The following is a 16810-nucleotide window of genomic DNA, read 5'->3' as shown; positions in this document are numbered from 1 at the left end:
TACATGAATTTATTTAGTATCATACAATACTGCTCCCTAGTACATGAATTTTGAAAATGATTTGGGTGGTAGATAAAAGCAAAAAGGTTTTTTGTTGTATTCAACTTGATTGGAAAAAAAAAATTCAAACTTTCAGTTTTTCTCTATGAAAATATGATTAAATAACTTCGTTGTCGGTGGCATACAAATTTCATAGAAATTTCGGACAAAATTTCTGTGTGAATTTTTAAATATATTTTGTGTGTAGATAGTTCGGAAATTAATAATTTCGTAGAAATGTATAGAAAATTTTGAAAAATTTCGGGAAACTCCTGACGGAAATAATATAGCATATGAATTTCCTTTCGATACTTCCAAATTACGGAAATTTCGATGGAAATTTCGGTTAAATTTTAAACCTTGACTACAACCATTATACAATTAAGTTTATAAAACTTTTTTTTTTTTAAATACTATAGATACCTGATCATGTAAACATTTCATGAAAATTCATTAATGATTTCCATGTTATTTTCTAAATTTCCATCATTTTTTTTCTGAAAATTTATTGAGATCGATATTTCCATCAAAATTTCTAATTTTCAAACTATCAATATTCGATATTTTAGTCCTTGATCAGATACGGTCGCACCTTATTTTGTTCAATCTTTCTTGGATGATTGATTTCTTATGAGAATACTCGTTGATTATCATAGATGCCCTTGAAGTGAATCTTGGGTATGAACTGGCCTTGGATCCTCTCTGATGTCATCTTTGTAATTTAGGAAATTTCAACTTATAGACGAGTTACTTTCATTCAAATGAAAGTATAATATAAATTGTTCAAGGTTAGGTTTGTTTTTGACGATACAACTTTCACAATATACTGTGCTCCAAAAAAGTCGGAGCGATTCCGAAACCTAAACCAAGGTTTCGTGAGCAGTGCGACGGCGTCCCTTGGCTCCGATCTGCAGCAGGGCGCTCCGGCGTCGTTTTCCAGACCAAGGAGGACGAGACTTCGATCTCGGGTTGCGTTGTGGTTGAGCCCGGTTTTGGTTCTTTCGGGCTGCGTTGTGGTCGACGGCCGTGGTCGGCATCAGGCTTCTGGGGGAGGCTCTTCCTGCATCATCGGTTTCCAGTCGGAGTGAATCGGCGTCGGGACTAGAAGAGGAGATCTGTCGTGGTTTCGGGACTAGAGGAGGAGCGAGATCGGAGCTTTCCTGCTAGAGCTCGGCGTTCGGATCGGCGGCTAGCACAGGCTTTGGTGGGCGGCGAGATGGCTGCCACGGTCTCCTGCCTGGGGAGGCCGCCGGACTGATTTGGCGGTGGCGGGCGGCTTCTCGGAAAGGCCAGATTCAGCGGCTGGGTGTGAGGCACGTAGGGTGTGGGTAGTGGGCCTGGGCCTCTGCCTTTCTGGGCTGCAGGGATGTAGTCTAGAGACTTGGGTCTATAGCCCAATTCCCCCTATTTTCTCACACTTGGGTCGGGTTTGGGCTTTTTGGGATGGTCTGTCCTGCTCTTTGTCCTGCATCTGTTCCTAGAATGTTGCTGTGGGTGTGTTGAATGTCGCGACGTACACCAAAAGGGTCTTAGGCGTCAAGATGTTGAGGACATTGGTTTCATTTTTGGGCAGCGTAGGATTAGGGAGTTTTTTTCAATTCTGCATTTTCTTTTTCAGCAGTTCCTTTAGGATTTTAGTTTTCAAGTATGGATTTCTTTTGGATTTAGTACTCTTCGTGAGCTTGCATTGTAATATGAGGGGTGCTTGTACCCTTCATGCTTGACCGAGTGAGGTCGTCATGATTTCGATCAATGGATTAGTCTTCCGTTGCCCTCAAAAAAAAAAAATGAAAGTATAATATAGTTCAATATCCGCAAATACGCTTTAACAACCCCAAATTTTAACATGCTACAATTGGGGATCGTCAAAATTCTCGTGGCCAGAAATACAACTGTACAAAACGCTTCCATTTCTTCTGTTCTAGAGTACTGGAATTGCAATTCAGTAAATCTGACACTGAAAATGGTACAAACAAGATCCTCTAACCTCGATCAACCTGTCCTCACACATTTCCAAGGTGCAGGAGGTCTCTACTGGTGTATGTAGCTATAAAGCAGCAGCAACTCTAGGAGCAAAATCTTTCAGTGTTTTAGAATCTAATAGATCAATTACGACCTCCTTGGGGCTTTTAGAAGATAAATGCCCCTGACGAACCCTGTTCCAACTTTACCAACATCTTTTAACAAATCAATTGGATCCTTTACTTCCTCATCTGCTTCTTCCCGGCCCCGTTTCTGCAAACATTATCAGAATACAACTGATTAATATGTGAAGATAGTGATTAAAGCTTTCCTTGAGAATTACCAATACACATTTGGAACATTTCTTTAACTGACTAATGCCACATCCACTTCCACTTGTATCTATACCTTTGAAATACATCCTCCCCATGTTATGCCAACAGCATCACCACCCAGAGAATCATACCATAGCTTGAAAGTGTTTGAGTACTCTTTCTACATTGAAGAAAAGTGGATGTGAGCAACTACAGCATCGACCAAATACAAGAAGTAATGATTTCATATGATAATAAATAAATAAATCAAGGCATTGTATAATACTTGCCTCTAGATCCCCAACAAAACACCTTAGCGGATCGAAGTTTACCAATACTTTGTTTCTTAGATCCTCTGAGTTTCCTTTAAAATCTCCAGGCAAAAGAAAGGGGTGGAAACCCTTGCTTGCATTCCCACGTGCCACATGAACCCCTGCCCAAAATGACCATGTGCATTGTCACAAAAGGGGAGAGAGAACAGTAAAGCCATAGGGACACAAACACCTGGGTAACATAGAAAATCTACCTTGATGTAATTCTGATGGAAAGAGAAGGCGTTGGGGATAAGGTAATTTTTCTCTATGGAGAAGAATTACAGCATCATAATTGTTCAAAGGAGTTCGAAAAAGGCACTGCAAGCCAATACGTACACTTTAATAAATTGTACATACCAAAACCTGCATCAAGTAAAATCATAAGTGGATAACACTTGAAATTTGTGAGGCTCACCTCCCATCTATAAGAATCACTATGGTCCTCCAATATGAGTTTGGTCAACAAGTTTGCACTGCTTCCAGCATAAGCCATCAACCTTTTTAGCTCCTTCCATATTCAACAAGACCAATATTTGGATAAGCAAAAGGAAAGAGAGTAACTATAATACATAGCACATTCAGAAAAGAAGAGTTACTGCACTTGGTGCAGCCATATAATTTGGTAGTGCCAGCAAAACAATTTTCACATATGCATCCATCTATGGAACATTACTCATTTCAATGTAATGCAGCAGCCATAAGTTGGTTGGAAAAGAAATATCCTCTTTGGCAGCCTAAGACTAAGCCCAACCCTTTTTGGTCCAAAGGAAAATCTCCATGGTAGTTTAAGGGTCTTGCTAGGTTAATTTTCAGTTTCATGAAGAATAATTATGAGCCTAGTTCTTTTAAGAGTCTATTAAAATCTAAGGGTGAGTACTCAAGGGTCTTGAAGTGTGTCTTTATGTCTATTCAAGTCTTCAAGTGTTCAAGGGTCTTATTAGTAATAAGTCTTTAACAGAGTCATCCGGTGTTCTAGGAGTCTAAGGGGTTGTGTTTGAAGCCTATAAATATGGCTACCTATTGTAAACCCAAATCACATTGGAATGAATTAAAATTAAATCTTATTGAAGGCTTGGTGCCTTGGTTTCTCTCCCCTAACCTCCCTCATTCTATTTCTCCCTTCTACAGCTAATAACCCTCTGTTTCTTCTCTCCCCTCTGTTTTTTATTCAAAAAAAAAAAAAACCCTCTGTTTCTTCTAAAATCATTTTGCTTTCTTAACCTCTCAACATTCCCAAACCCACCCAAATCACTCTCACCAACTGTTGCTCTCTGCTGCATCACAATGTTCTGTCAATAAATGGTTTCAACAAGTCCCGAATTTTTAATCACAATCATCATATGAACAAAAGAAAGTCCTCCATGCTATAATTCATGTACACATGAAAATAGAGTTCCAAACTGATATTCTAACATGACTAAAGAAAAGAAATTAGCAAACGCATTATAATGGAAAAGTATCTAGCATTAAAAAGTCATTGAACTTTATAAAATCAGCAGGATGAGGAAAAGCATCACAGATCTGCTACGAGACAGAGCATCAAGAATTTCAAACAAAATTAATATTGTGAACAAATCAACTAAAAGGATCTACCAACCATTGAATTTGGTGAAAATTTGGTCCAAGCCTCAGATGCCTTGTCGTAGGATGTAGCTAGGAACATTGCTGAGTTTACATTTTGAGGATTTTCTTCATAACCTTTTCTACTTAACATGAAGTTCTCCTGAAGTGAAGCTGCTATTAGTAACAGTCAAGATAAGTAAGAGAACAACAAGGATCGGAGGAAGGTTGCAAAACTTACCCTTATCTCTTTCTCATCATTTGATGTTAAATCATTATTTATGTCAACAACTAATGCAGAAAAGGTCCAGTCATAATCAGATAGTAATCGCAGGAACCTGTTGATGAAATTACCATATATAGGACAGGACAGTATTAGCTGAAGAAGATAGTGAAAAATACACCACTGAAATTTTCCAAATTGTCTGTGTGCACACTACAGTATATTTCTAATTGCCAGTTAATCTGGCATTAGAGAACTTAGATGTTCAAATATAAAAAGTGAAAGTAACCGTTTTGGTTGGTCTATCTGTGTGCAAAAGTATCATTAAGAACTATCTGAATTCCCTGGAAATTGGATATAGAAATACCAACCTTAAAAATCCAGTGATCCGTGAGCATGGAGCATTAAATGGTAAAGGCTTCAAAAATATATATGCTACCAATAGCTCAATTGCCTCCTCTACCAAGCAAGCCGAAAATAGATGTGAAGCAGCCCATCGTTTTGCAAGCCTTCAAATGAAACCAATCGAGTTACATGCAGTAACAGATTAACTATTGATAGAATGCAAATGCTAAAGCCTACCTAACAACTGGCCCATATGCTGGGTAACAAGTCTGGAATCCATTTATCATGCTGGAATGTTGACTGCGAAAGTATAGTTCCTTGTCCACATTAGAAACCTTCTTCACGTGCTCATTTCCAGCTGCAGTCGGAAAGAATTTCAAGGGGTCAGCATCAAGAAAATCTGACATCTCCTTTCTTTTCAAAAAGAACAGAGTCAAATAATCTGAAAACAGGTAATAAGTAATTATAAGTGAGTCAATTTCCTACTTTCTCGTCTCAACAAAGTCAGGCCTCTCTCATGCCAAATTTTAAGACGAAAGGCATATCCAGAGACAAAAACATCCACATCATCCTCAGTGGCTGTACATGTCATCCCCCAACTATTCTGAAGACTGCATAAGAGTAGAATCAGATAAATTTTTTATGGATAGATATTTCAAAAGAGAGTAGTTAGTATTGAGAAGAACGCTAGTCTACCCACCTCTCTCCGATTTTAAGAAGGAATGCTGATTTAGTTTTCTCAATTGCTACATCATCCATAGGCCAGTTTCCAGAACCTTCCAACTAAAATTAAATCAAGCAATAAGGTTTCATAAACTGGCTGGAACGATTTTAAAAAAATGTCATGAATCACTATACAGGGTATTATGTCATGCCTGGATCATAACTTCCAGCGGCCGGATGCAGGAAGGAGGGAACTGATTTAGTCTTACGAAAGAACCCTGTTCATTAGCTAGCGGATGAGGTTCAGGTGGGAAGACAGATGAATACCTGAAAGCTGTACATAATGATTAGTACATACTACATAGTGCTTGACCTTAAACAGAAGATGGTAAGGCTAAAGGAAAAGTCATATGAATAGCTAACTTTTACAGATTTTTATGCACACAAACTTTCAAAAAAAAAAAAAAATCTAATAAGTTTCTATAAGCATATGACTTTTTATGTATTTTAGCAATTAACAAAAAATTATTAATTATTTTGATCAAATCAGGAATACGCATTGAGAGGAACACGGATGAGTGATAGACTGCACAAATCTATAGCACTATGGTTCCAAAAAATTTAGACAAGTAACATAGAGAAAGAAACGGGACTAAATCATGAGAATATTTCTAAAAAGGGGCCCAGCTTTAAACGTAAATAACTGAAAGAAAACAATCCATTTTGCAATCACAATGTATAGCAATCTCATCGAAAACAAATGCAGTGCAACTTCAAATACTTTCATCCCAAACAGGAGAGAATAAGCTATTCAGGTCTTCAATATTTATGAACAGTTGTAGACTTAGGCAAGAGAAACACTAGATGCAATAGTTTTAACCTACACACAAAACCCCTGACATAAGGAAGGATACAACATTGAAATAAAACACAGATTGCTTTTCAAGAAATTATACCCGAATCTAGGGCCTGCACTGTAGAAACCTTTAGAGGAATGTCTTCAATAAGGCGCAATCGCTTCGATAGAATTTCAAATGCCCCAAACAAACTCCCGGAAGAAGATATAGGATCTGAAGGAATTTTGATAGATTTCAAAAGCAGTGTACAAAACTAAGAAAGAGACTTGCATAGAAATCACATTAAAAGTACCAGTAATAAATGGCTCTAGTTACCTTCGGCACCATATAGTAAAGAGAAATCAAGTTGATCCACGATATGCATGATATTCTCTTTCGATAGTGAAAGATGTCGCAGAAGCACATGCTCAGATATCTTTTTTATGACGATATGTCTTCTCCATTGCTCGGTTTCCCAAACTAAGGAATTATGCAAACAGTATCATCCGCTTAGTTATCACGATAACTGATTTAGCAATACTAATAAAAGGGGGAAAGGCTGCCTAACCTGTGCTTTCTGCTATCTTGCCATCTTTGAATCTCCTAAGCTCAGCCTTATCCCCCCAGAACTGACGGAATTTGAGAGCCTAGTGAAAGAACAAGTGTAAAATAAATACATGCATCAAAAGAAATAATTGGCTATAATAGAACCTAACAAGTACTCACATACCTCCTCCTTATTATCAGCATCAGGACCAATATCAACAATTCTTAAAGCTTTATCTAAAGAGCTCACTGAAATTCCAATTAGCAGTGGCTCTGTATTGAGTGACGACAATCCCTGAAGTCAAAACAAGTTTAAACAAATTGATCTGAAACAAAAAAATACCATTGACATGAGATGATACAGTTAAATACTTGATGCCATACATTTTGTAGAATGGATTCTGATAACATGCTTTTCCAGGTCACACGTACAGTCTTCACCCGGTCACTCAACCCATGACTTAAAACATTATGAACCTTCTGCTCATACACTCTCCAACATTCATCATCCAAGCAAAATCCCGATCCATAAACTGAACTCTTCCCCTTTAAGTTCAACCTTAGAGAGCAAACATGAAAACAAAATTGGAAAATCAAAGCACAATCGGGAAAGGCAAGAAGGTATATGCAGTATCACGTTCAATGTCATTTTAAAAAAGAAAACAAATACAGAAAAAATGAAATTATACCTTATGACATGGTCATATTTTACAGGATAGTCAATCCTGGTCATAAATACTTCCTCAAATCCACTATCTCTGCATTTCTCAATGCATGCCAATGTCATTGTAGATTCATTTTGCAGCTGAAATGACGAGTTTTCTAAACAGGTTAAACACGTCTCTATATCATTATTATGGAGCAAAATGAACTCCTAAACAGTACCTCGAGAAATCCAACCCTTGTTACCCTTAAGGCTATATTAAAGCTTCTAGATGGAGTACATATAACAATTGGAAATGATTCTTTAAAAGGCAACCTCTCCTGCAATACCAAAGATTGTAGTTCATTGACATCAGTAAAATAAATTGGAGCAAAGAGCATTTGGTACGAATTACAAAATAGACAAAACAATCGAGTGAGGAAGGACTTCTTAAGATTATTGCAAAAGTAACTTTTTTTGAATTATTGACAAAGTAACTGATGAGAAATGTCAATCAGGTGGACATATTGTAGCCGAGTTTGTTATATGATACAGTCATGGCATCTGGTTATCAATTTGTCATTTTTTTCTTTTCCTCAGTTTTCCTCACTACAGTAGCAATCAATTAGGGAAAACAAAACAAATAAATCAAAAACTTAAGAGTACACAATACATGTCTAGATTACACACACACACACACACACAAAAAAAAAAAAACAAGAAATCCAGTGAAAGCCAAAATTGAAGACATGAAGATCCAGTAACAGGAGACCTCTTTTGAAACAGCTTTTTGGCCTTTTGGTGTGAAGTAGAGCCCGTGTTTCCACAAATCTGAAGTAGCTGCATATGCAAACACAATAGTAAGTATAAGTATCATTGTGGTACTGTTATTTGTGATACTAAATTACTTTTAGAGCCTGAAACCCCAACTATGAGAGTCCATGACTCTAGTTTCTGCAGTGCCCATAAATTACTTTACAGCAAAGAAAAGATAATCATTTGAAATTAAACAATAAAATTGACAGGTATGTTTAATTGTTTATATAAGTGATACATAAAATTCAGTAGCTTTTAGCAGATTGCAACAATTCTTTTGCTAATGTATTATGCCAACTCATTTCTCATTAGCACTAACCCTTGGGAAAATTTTTACTAAGCATAAAAAATTGGTAGAAGCATGCAAGATAAATCTAGTCGCCAACTGGGTTTGATGACTTCAAACAAGTGTTTGGTGGAAAAGGGGAAAGAAAACATACCAATGAATTTCATTGTAACACGAAATATTTGCATTGCCTTCATTGATTTATTGATATGGTTCCTATCCACAAGGTATGCCAATATGACAGAGATTAGAAAACCATTCAGGCAATCATAAGCATATATTGGCATCCTGCGGCGAGCCCAGACCTACATCAATAAGAAATACCCTTGTCACAGAGATGTTGCATTAAGATCTTAAAATAGGTATTGAAGCCTGGTAGTATACCTTCAGCAAAACTAAACCTTGTCGTAATTCCTTTGACCCAAGAAAAGTTTGCTTGACAAGTTCTTCTGTATCTTCTATAAACATGTCTTCCAAAATACTACTATTGTACTTGGGAGTAGACTGAGGAATGCCCCCTTCAGAAATAGAAAGTTCCAATATAAATAACAATCTACGATAAAAATTTGATTGCTCAGAAACAATAATAACTTTACCTTTACTCACAGCACGAACATTATTCCGCTGCAGGTTCAATTTTGGAATGCTAAAAAGAGATGGTGCTGTGGGAATTATTCTCACAAAGAACCCAGGGAGTGCAACTAATTTCGTGACTGTCATACCAAAGTATTGTAAATCATAAGTGCATCATAGAAACAAATAATTACATCCACACATTCAAGTCCATGGAAGAGAAACATTATTTGAAATGAAGACATGCGGCATGAAAACAAACCTGGATACACAATCAACACAGGTTTCCGGACTTCGTTCTGGAAAGTGGACCATTCAACCTTACCAACTAACGAAGACGAAATCAAGTACTTTTTAATCACACAAAGGTACAGGCACCTTTTAGCATGGTACCGGTAATTCAAATAGTCTTTCTCATGAAAACATTCCTGCAATCAATCAAAAACTCATGAACTTTCGGCATCTCAATCACCTATTCTTGTCATCAAAAAAACCTATTCTAACCTCCAATTGCGATAAAAAAAAAAAAAAAAAAAAACAAATACAGAACTAGGTGAATACCTTGGGCAACTGAACGAAAAGATCGACATTGAACTCAGGCTTTACAAGGCACTCTATAGCATAACTGCCGCCAATTTTGACAGACTTCGGCTTCTTGAAATCAAATTCAACTTTGTCTGCACCAATATCTCTGACGAATCCCGGAGCTAAATCAGCCGTTACCTGACCATTTGTTAACCCAAGCATCACCAGTGAGCTCAAGGTAAATAGCCGAACCGAAATTCACAGTAAAACTAGGACTGAGAATCAAATTCGTATAACAATGCAGTAAAATTGAACTCGAAATAGCTGCAGTTAGAGACCGAACCTTGAGGTCTTGTGGAATTGTATCGATGGCTGCTTTGATCGATGAAACGGCGTCGTCCACGAACTTGGTGAGCGCAGGTGAATATTCTAGCTGGACCTCTTTCAAGAGCTCCTCCACCTTCAGGTCCGCTGAGTTATCGGTTTCCATAGTTCTTCTTCGGTTTTGGGTTTGGGTTTTGGAGCTGAAACGGAAGGGTTTGCTGGTAAATAGTGAGCTTCGGGAGATTAGGGTTTAGGGTTTAATGGATGGGTGGCGGGAGAAAGGATGGAGGAGGAAGAAAAATGAGAGGTGGGCCTAACTGATTTTCAAAACTCTGCTGTTGTAATATTTTGGGCTGTGCTTCATACAAAAAGGCCCAATTTCCAACCAAATAGTTGGGTTATCTGGATTTTCTTATTACACGAGATCATTTCGGCTAACTAGTTGAAGTCGGTAACTCTTGTAGATTGGTAAGTAATTCTCACTTCTTAGGTTTGGAGGTTGGTACTTTTAAATCGATGGCTTATTCTGTTCAGGAGTTAGGATATTTTGTGTTCGATTAGGAATTTTTTAGATTGAAGCCAATAATATGAACTTTTGGCCTTTGAATGTCTAGCTTGGGACTATGATGTACTTGCTCGAAGCTGATGATGAGAAGAAATGGGGAGAAAAACAAGCACGTTGCAAGCAAACTTGAATATCGGCTCTTTAGTACTAGAAGTCTAATTGTTATGTAAATTTGTCTTCCAATCCATTTAAAATAGCGCGCCTCAATGTGAGGCTTCACCAAAACACCTTGAGGTTATCCTTGAAAGGCATTTTTTTTTTGTTTACTGGCCTCTTGACACCCACTCTATGCATACTATTTGGCCTTTTGTTTTGGTAATTTGTGAAAAATAATTAAGAAAGAAAAGAAATTGATCGTGGGTACTTATTTTCAGTTTTTTTAGCTAATATCACTTTTACCCTCTCTTGATAAAAATGTTGTTCTTCTACATATTAATAAACTATGGTTATTAAAAATAATTGATAGCTGTATAAAATAATTTATAATCGTCATTTTTTTTAATAACTAAAAAATATATTTGATGTAATCCAATCATCCATTCATGTTGGTGTAAGTGCACATTGGCACATTAGTTTAGACCTATAATAAACTTGAATACAGGCTCAACTTCACGAAGTCTAATTGTCCTGCAAACTTTGCCTTTAGCTTTTTGTAGGGTGAAACTTAAATGGTTCTCAATTTCTCTCAGCTTTTTATGTTACTTCCTAGTGAAATGACATTCACAAACAAAACCAATTACCAGTTCATGAGATATCATAGTGTATTTATTATGAAAAGAGAAAACTAAGAGCAACTCCAACAGTTTCCCGACTTTCCCCATATTTTGATTTTTCTCTACTTTAGGGAAAAATGAGCCTTTTTTGCTCCAACAGATTCCCTATAATTATCTCTATTTTAGAGAAAGTGAGGAAAGAGAAAACCAAATTTCCTATATTTACAGCAATCTCTAAAATTTAAGGAAGAATATGGAGATTTTAGATATTGGTGTAAAATAGAGAATCTGTTGGAGTTGAAGAAGAAAAAGATGATAAAGCTTTGACTTTTGCTTCTCTATTATACAGAAATTATAGAGAAGCTGTTGGAGTTACTCAAATAAGTCTCTTTGTGTTTGTCATGCTCATTCAAACAAGCATTTTTTTTTTTTTGACTTTGTCAAGGGGAACCCAAAGGCTTCCTAGGCCCAAGATAAACCCCTTCGGCGCATGTGAAATGCTCCAACTGTGCATTAGAATCACGTAAATTTGTCATAAACTAGGTGATTTCCATTTCTTCCCTTAACCCTCGCTCATGGAAATGTAATGCGCTGATCGATTACTTAAATCACATGGTAACTGTCTTTTCGTTACATGCTAATACTCATCGTGCAAGACAATTCTTACACTCTTCCAGGATATTTTCACACAAATCTAAACAAACTAGTCACATGTGGTGCATAAGACTGTTGTGATGACATGATCAAATTATTCTCACATTACGTGTACTCCTAAACGGTTCCAATTAATCCAGGAGAATCGAAGCAGACCATCTTTGAATATTAGTTAAAACCAAGAACACCACCACACAAATATAATCACACATTTCACACGAAATTGATCTGCAATGATTTGACAAAGGACCATATATAAAGTCCCCCCCTCAAACCCTCTGCCATTGCCTTTGTTTAATTGGACGGTCAGATTCAAATTCATTAATGCTCACAGCAAAAACACGAAACGACAAAACCAGGTTCACTGTTCTGAACCGCAGAGGCCAGTGTCCGGTCCGAGTTGAAAACACAGTAACCTAACAATCGCATTGGCCAGTCAGACCATCATAATCATTCATCACACCGTTCCAGAAATCCCATGAAAATTAAATAGCTTGAGATTCAGGTCATCTGTAACTTGCAGTTCATTACATATATGATAGCAGACTAAACAAGACAAGTTCCTTCCTAGGTTATACATTATCAAACGGTCTACTTGGATTTCTCAGCATTAAGTTCGGATCACGACCGTCGACCGCCGACGGCGAAAACGGGCCAAATATAGAAGGTAGGTAAGTAGTAGTAGGTAGATTTATAATGTGAAGTTAAAATTGAGAGGGAAAAAAAAAGAACATGAAGCATGGAAAAAAGCAAACTAATTAGGAGCATTGAAGAACAGGATCGACATCTTTATCTGGTGAAGTCATGGACGAGGCTTGGTCTGTCTGTGACATTGAGGCGCCACGAAAGGAACGGAATGCCGCCGCCGGCGTCGGCCGGTTCGTGAGACGTCATCATTTCGTGATCGTCCATGAATCGGAATTCGTTTCCGTTCATTGAAGGAGCGTAGCACTGCATTTTCTGAGTCTGAGAGTTGTTAATCCACGAATGGCTGCCGGACGAGGTTGCGCCGTTAGCTGACGTGGCGGCTGCGGCGGTGGCTCGTCTCTCTTCCTTCTTGAACCGGATTCCACAGGCATTGCAAAGCGACTGCAGAGTTGGTAAAAGAACAAAAAAAAATTAGAAACTAAATTGAAAAAAGAAAAAGGCGATATCTTCTTTTTAGTACTTGGTAAACGAAATCGATCATCGTTGCTTTGACTTGGCAGTTAGTAGCAATCATTACCCCAGAACAGGGATAGAGTCGTAAATTCATTTAATTTACCTTTGGGCCTCGTGGGCCGTTTCGCCAGAGCGGTGTCGAGGTGGTGTCGCAGTTGGCGCAGCGGCGAGCCAGAAGCGAATCGTTACTCCCCGCGCCGCCGCGGTTGCCGCTGCTGTTTTTCGGCTCTGACGTGGCGTGCTTGGGTTGTAACAAGTCCCAGCAAAAGTTCGAAACGGAGCGTCGTTCGTGCCGTCCGCCGCGCTTGTCGTCGTTGCCGTCCTCGGCTGTGAGACGAGTGGACGGCGTGCCTAGGGAGAGAGTGCAATCGACAGAAGAAGGGGAGGCGAAGGAGTACATGTGGTGGTGATCCGACGGCTCGTATTGATCGTACGCCTTGTGATGATTGTTCGGCATGGAGAACAACATGGAGAAGGAGGAGTTGCTCTGGGTGTGGAACAAGCCACACGAGCATGACCCCATAACGTGGCCCTGAGAGCTAGTACTACTGCACCTCTGCATATCGAGAGTGATTTGTTTGAGCTGTGAATTATCTGTTTCTGAAATGAGCCGAGACTAGGCCCGAGATAGTGTTGTAGTTGGACAAGGCCGAAACAGTAGAAGCGAGAGCGAAGGGTGGTAATAATGGATGGCGATGATGATGATAATGAAGGGTGTACGAGATGGAGGAGGAGGAGGAGGAGGAGGAGAAGTGAGGAGAGGGGTGGTTGTTGTCTGGTAGCTTTATAAGCCAATAAAAGGGTGAAATACCAGTCAGCACCTGCAGTCCACGTTGTCGTGAAACGCAAATAGATTTAAGTTTTTTACAAAGAGAGAGAGAGAGAGAGATAGAGAGGGGAGTGATAAAGACTGAGAGGCAGAGAGGATGGGACCCAGGTTGCATGTTACAGAGAGAGAAAGTGTATTAGAGGGCCGAGCCTGAGCTCAGTCAGTGTTAAAATGGTAGGGCATCAACAAGTGTAAGGGGATCGATGAGGAGTGTGGGGGAGGGTGCCCGGAATAATTTTCCGGGGTGGCGGTAGTGGGTAATTTGGTTCTGGGTCTGGTCAAAAGAGCCCACGTGACTAGCGGGAACAGTCTTCCATATATAGATCTGCCTTCTCCGATCACGAGGACTAATTAGTAGTATGAGTCTAGTGTTTGTGGTCTCGAACCCAATACATATCAAAAACCTCTGTCCGTATCCGTATCTGTGTTCTGTCACTGCCACCCTCCCAAGGAAAATGGAATAGTAACCTATGAATTACATACCCCAGTCGCAGCACGGCCACACGTGCAGCCCAAGCGCCTCGCCCTAACCCTCCTCTTCCCCCAATCCCAATTCTCGAATATACCCCTTAAAACGCTCTCTGCCACTGGTATATTCACTCAGTTTCGAACCCTTTGTTAGTCTTTGTCATGCAGCTTGGAACGCTGTGCCCTAAATCCACATCTGGTTTCTTCCTCCGACCATTTTCCTATACCTCTGTATTTTACTTCAAATACAAGCTTTTCTTTTCATGAAACGTTGTGATAGCGTTGGGTAACCACTCAAAATTTTCAATATATACTTTTGGTTTTCTAAGAAATTATTCGTTAAGGGTTTCAAATGATTACTTATTTACTTAAAATTGTAAAGAATGATTAAAAGTTATTTGTTTTTGGGTTTAGATTATCGTGAGACAAATGCATGTGTTGGATGTTATCAAAAAAAAAAAAGGCATGTGTTGGATTAGTGCCGTTTGCAAAATGGTGTGAAGATTTGGTTCCACTGTTAGGTGAAATGGACATCGTTACTTATTGCCTCTAACAATCTCGTTTGAGTTTTCACCAACATATATAATTGTTTCTTCTTATCCAAAGTTCCAAACGGACCACAATGATTGGACCTTCACATAAAATGTGTATCATTATCACTCATGCATCTTAGTCTACTTTTCAACTAGGATTTTGTTCTCAACAATGACCATAGTTCTCTAGTACGTACTCCGTTTAGCTTTATCTCTAGGGTGTCAAATCCATCAACGACTACTTTTTCATACAATGCATAAACCACCATAACAGCCAGTTTTTGAGGTCAAGTACTACTAAATTTACAGTGTTCGTACCCCCATGGAATCACGTGAACCCAAAACGAAAGCCAAATTCGTCGTCATCATCAACACCACCACTATCACCACCACCCCAAGTCTCAAGGCATTTCAGTCCCCGAATCCAGAATAACCCATCACAGCAATCAAGTAGGCAACAAGCTTTATAGAAGATCCGGGATTTTGATGATCTATGCCCTCTATGCCTCCACAAATCTCACCCACAAAAAGCTAAAGAGAGACAGAGAAGGCAATCATATCAAAGCAATTAGCCACACTTGTTTTGTGTGTGCGAGAGGGAGGAGTATTTCGATTTTTACAGATTGGATTTTCTCTCTCTCTTTTCCTTTTGATCCTTTCGGGTCAAACCGTCAAACTCAGAAAATAAAATTACAAATCAGGGGGACCCTCGAGCATAGGAACAAGCTTCTCTGGAAGCCCGACCCCATATTTTGATCAAAGATTCAAAACGACACCCAAAGACACAGAGAGAATCAGATCGTCTAGAGATTGGTGACGACTACCGCTTTCCAAAAGATGCTCTTCCCTCCATTCGCTTTGCAATTCCAAAAAAAAAAAAAAAAACGAAAACCAGACCAAACAGTAAACCAAAAACTACGTTTAGCCCAAGACAAAACACATCATCATCATAACCACATGCAATATAGAATTAGGCGTTAAAACTAATTAATTTGATTAATGTTTTTCTCTCATCCCCAAAAACGACCTTATTCAACGTCGTTTGTTTTACACGCTCTCGGTGCAAAGCATGCAATGCACTGTTGCCTATGCAAATTCCAAGTAAAAATGCAGATCTCTGATTATACCTATACCCCCCTCCTTTTTTTAATGCGACTCTGGGATTTGCTTAATCATCCGAAAACACAAAACGAATCTAATTCATGTTCACCGCTTCACGTATAATACTACTTGGCTCGACACTCCTGCCACGTAGTTAAGCTTTTTTTTTTTTTGTCATGATCTAAAACATCAATAAAATCAGTATTTCCGAATATTTTAAGTATTGATGATCCTACACATAAATTATTTTAGAAGATATTTGAATATCATTTGCATATTGATAATGTTAAATTATGAAAATTACTACATCAATTTGAATGATTCATAGCCATTTTAATTCTTATTTAAATTATGGATCTGAAATGTTAGGTAACATGAGATTATCAAGAAATTCTTAATTTTTTTTTTTTTAAAAGAATTAAGCTCGTAATGAATGTTGCTAGACACAACGATCCTATCTAAAATTTTATCCACGTATGATCGTAACCATGACCATGCTCGAAATTTAATCAAAGATCATAATGATGGTATGAGGCTCGTTGGATTTGGCGGGACCCGCGAGTCTCGTAGATTAGGGTTTTGCACTTTTCCAAGGTAAGCATATCGTATCTATCTGTGATAATTGATCGCTATCACTCTAATGAAGATGCCACGTGGGAGTCGCGCAGGGATTTACTTGTATGCATGCATGCAAATTTTTTTAAAATTTTCAATTTTCCCGATATATATTTCCTATTTATAATTATTACGAGCATCGGAACTAACCCACAAAAATTTACATTCCTCAAAAGCATCAAGATACAACTGGAATGTGAAT

The 16810-nt window shown here is 38.5% G+C and overlaps 2 protein-coding genes across 2 annotated transcripts; both read right to left on the bottom strand.

The window, feature by feature from the left end:
* Positions 1-1822: 1822 nt before the first annotated feature.
* On the bottom strand, positions 1823-10280 carry LOC133718126 (uncharacterized). The gene is made up of 26 exons (XM_062144943.1): positions 9989-10280; positions 9682-9843; positions 9383-9548; positions 9144-9260; positions 8932-9065; positions 8702-8852; positions 8218-8285; positions 7688-7786; positions 7492-7607; positions 7187-7361; positions 6987-7097; positions 6825-6903; positions 6593-6736; positions 6377-6490; positions 5633-5754; positions 5458-5540; positions 5244-5368; positions 4995-5115; positions 4784-4921; positions 4431-4527; positions 4227-4352; positions 3045-3137; positions 2842-2947; positions 2606-2748; positions 2410-2496; positions 1823-2274 (listed from the first exon to the last, which is right to left on the bottom strand). Exons 1-26 carry the CDS (start codon positions 10133-10135, stop codon positions 2149-2151), a joined length of 3150 nt encoding a protein of 1049 aa, XP_062000927.1. The 5' UTR covers positions 10136-10280; the 3' UTR covers positions 1823-2148.
* A 2130-nt stretch (positions 10281-12410) lies between these two features.
* On the bottom strand, positions 12411-13830 carry LOC133727247 (GATA transcription factor 18). Its single transcript, XM_062154854.1, has 2 exons — positions 13166-13830; positions 12411-12990 (listed from the first exon to the last, which is right to left on the bottom strand). Exons 1-2 carry the CDS (start codon positions 13622-13624, stop codon positions 12691-12693), a joined length of 759 nt encoding a protein of 252 aa, XP_062010838.1. The 5' UTR covers positions 13625-13830; the 3' UTR covers positions 12411-12690.
* Between the last annotated feature and the right edge of the window lie 2980 nt (positions 13831-16810).

This window comes from Rosa rugosa, chromosome 1 (assembly GCF_958449725.1).
Source record: "Rosa rugosa chromosome 1, drRosRugo1.1, whole genome shotgun sequence".
NCBI classification, from domain to species: domain Eukaryota; kingdom Viridiplantae; phylum Streptophyta; class Magnoliopsida; order Rosales; family Rosaceae; genus Rosa; species Rosa rugosa.
The sequence above is the reverse complement of the archived record's forward strand: the minus strand, read 5'-3'. Positions and strand labels throughout refer to the sequence as shown.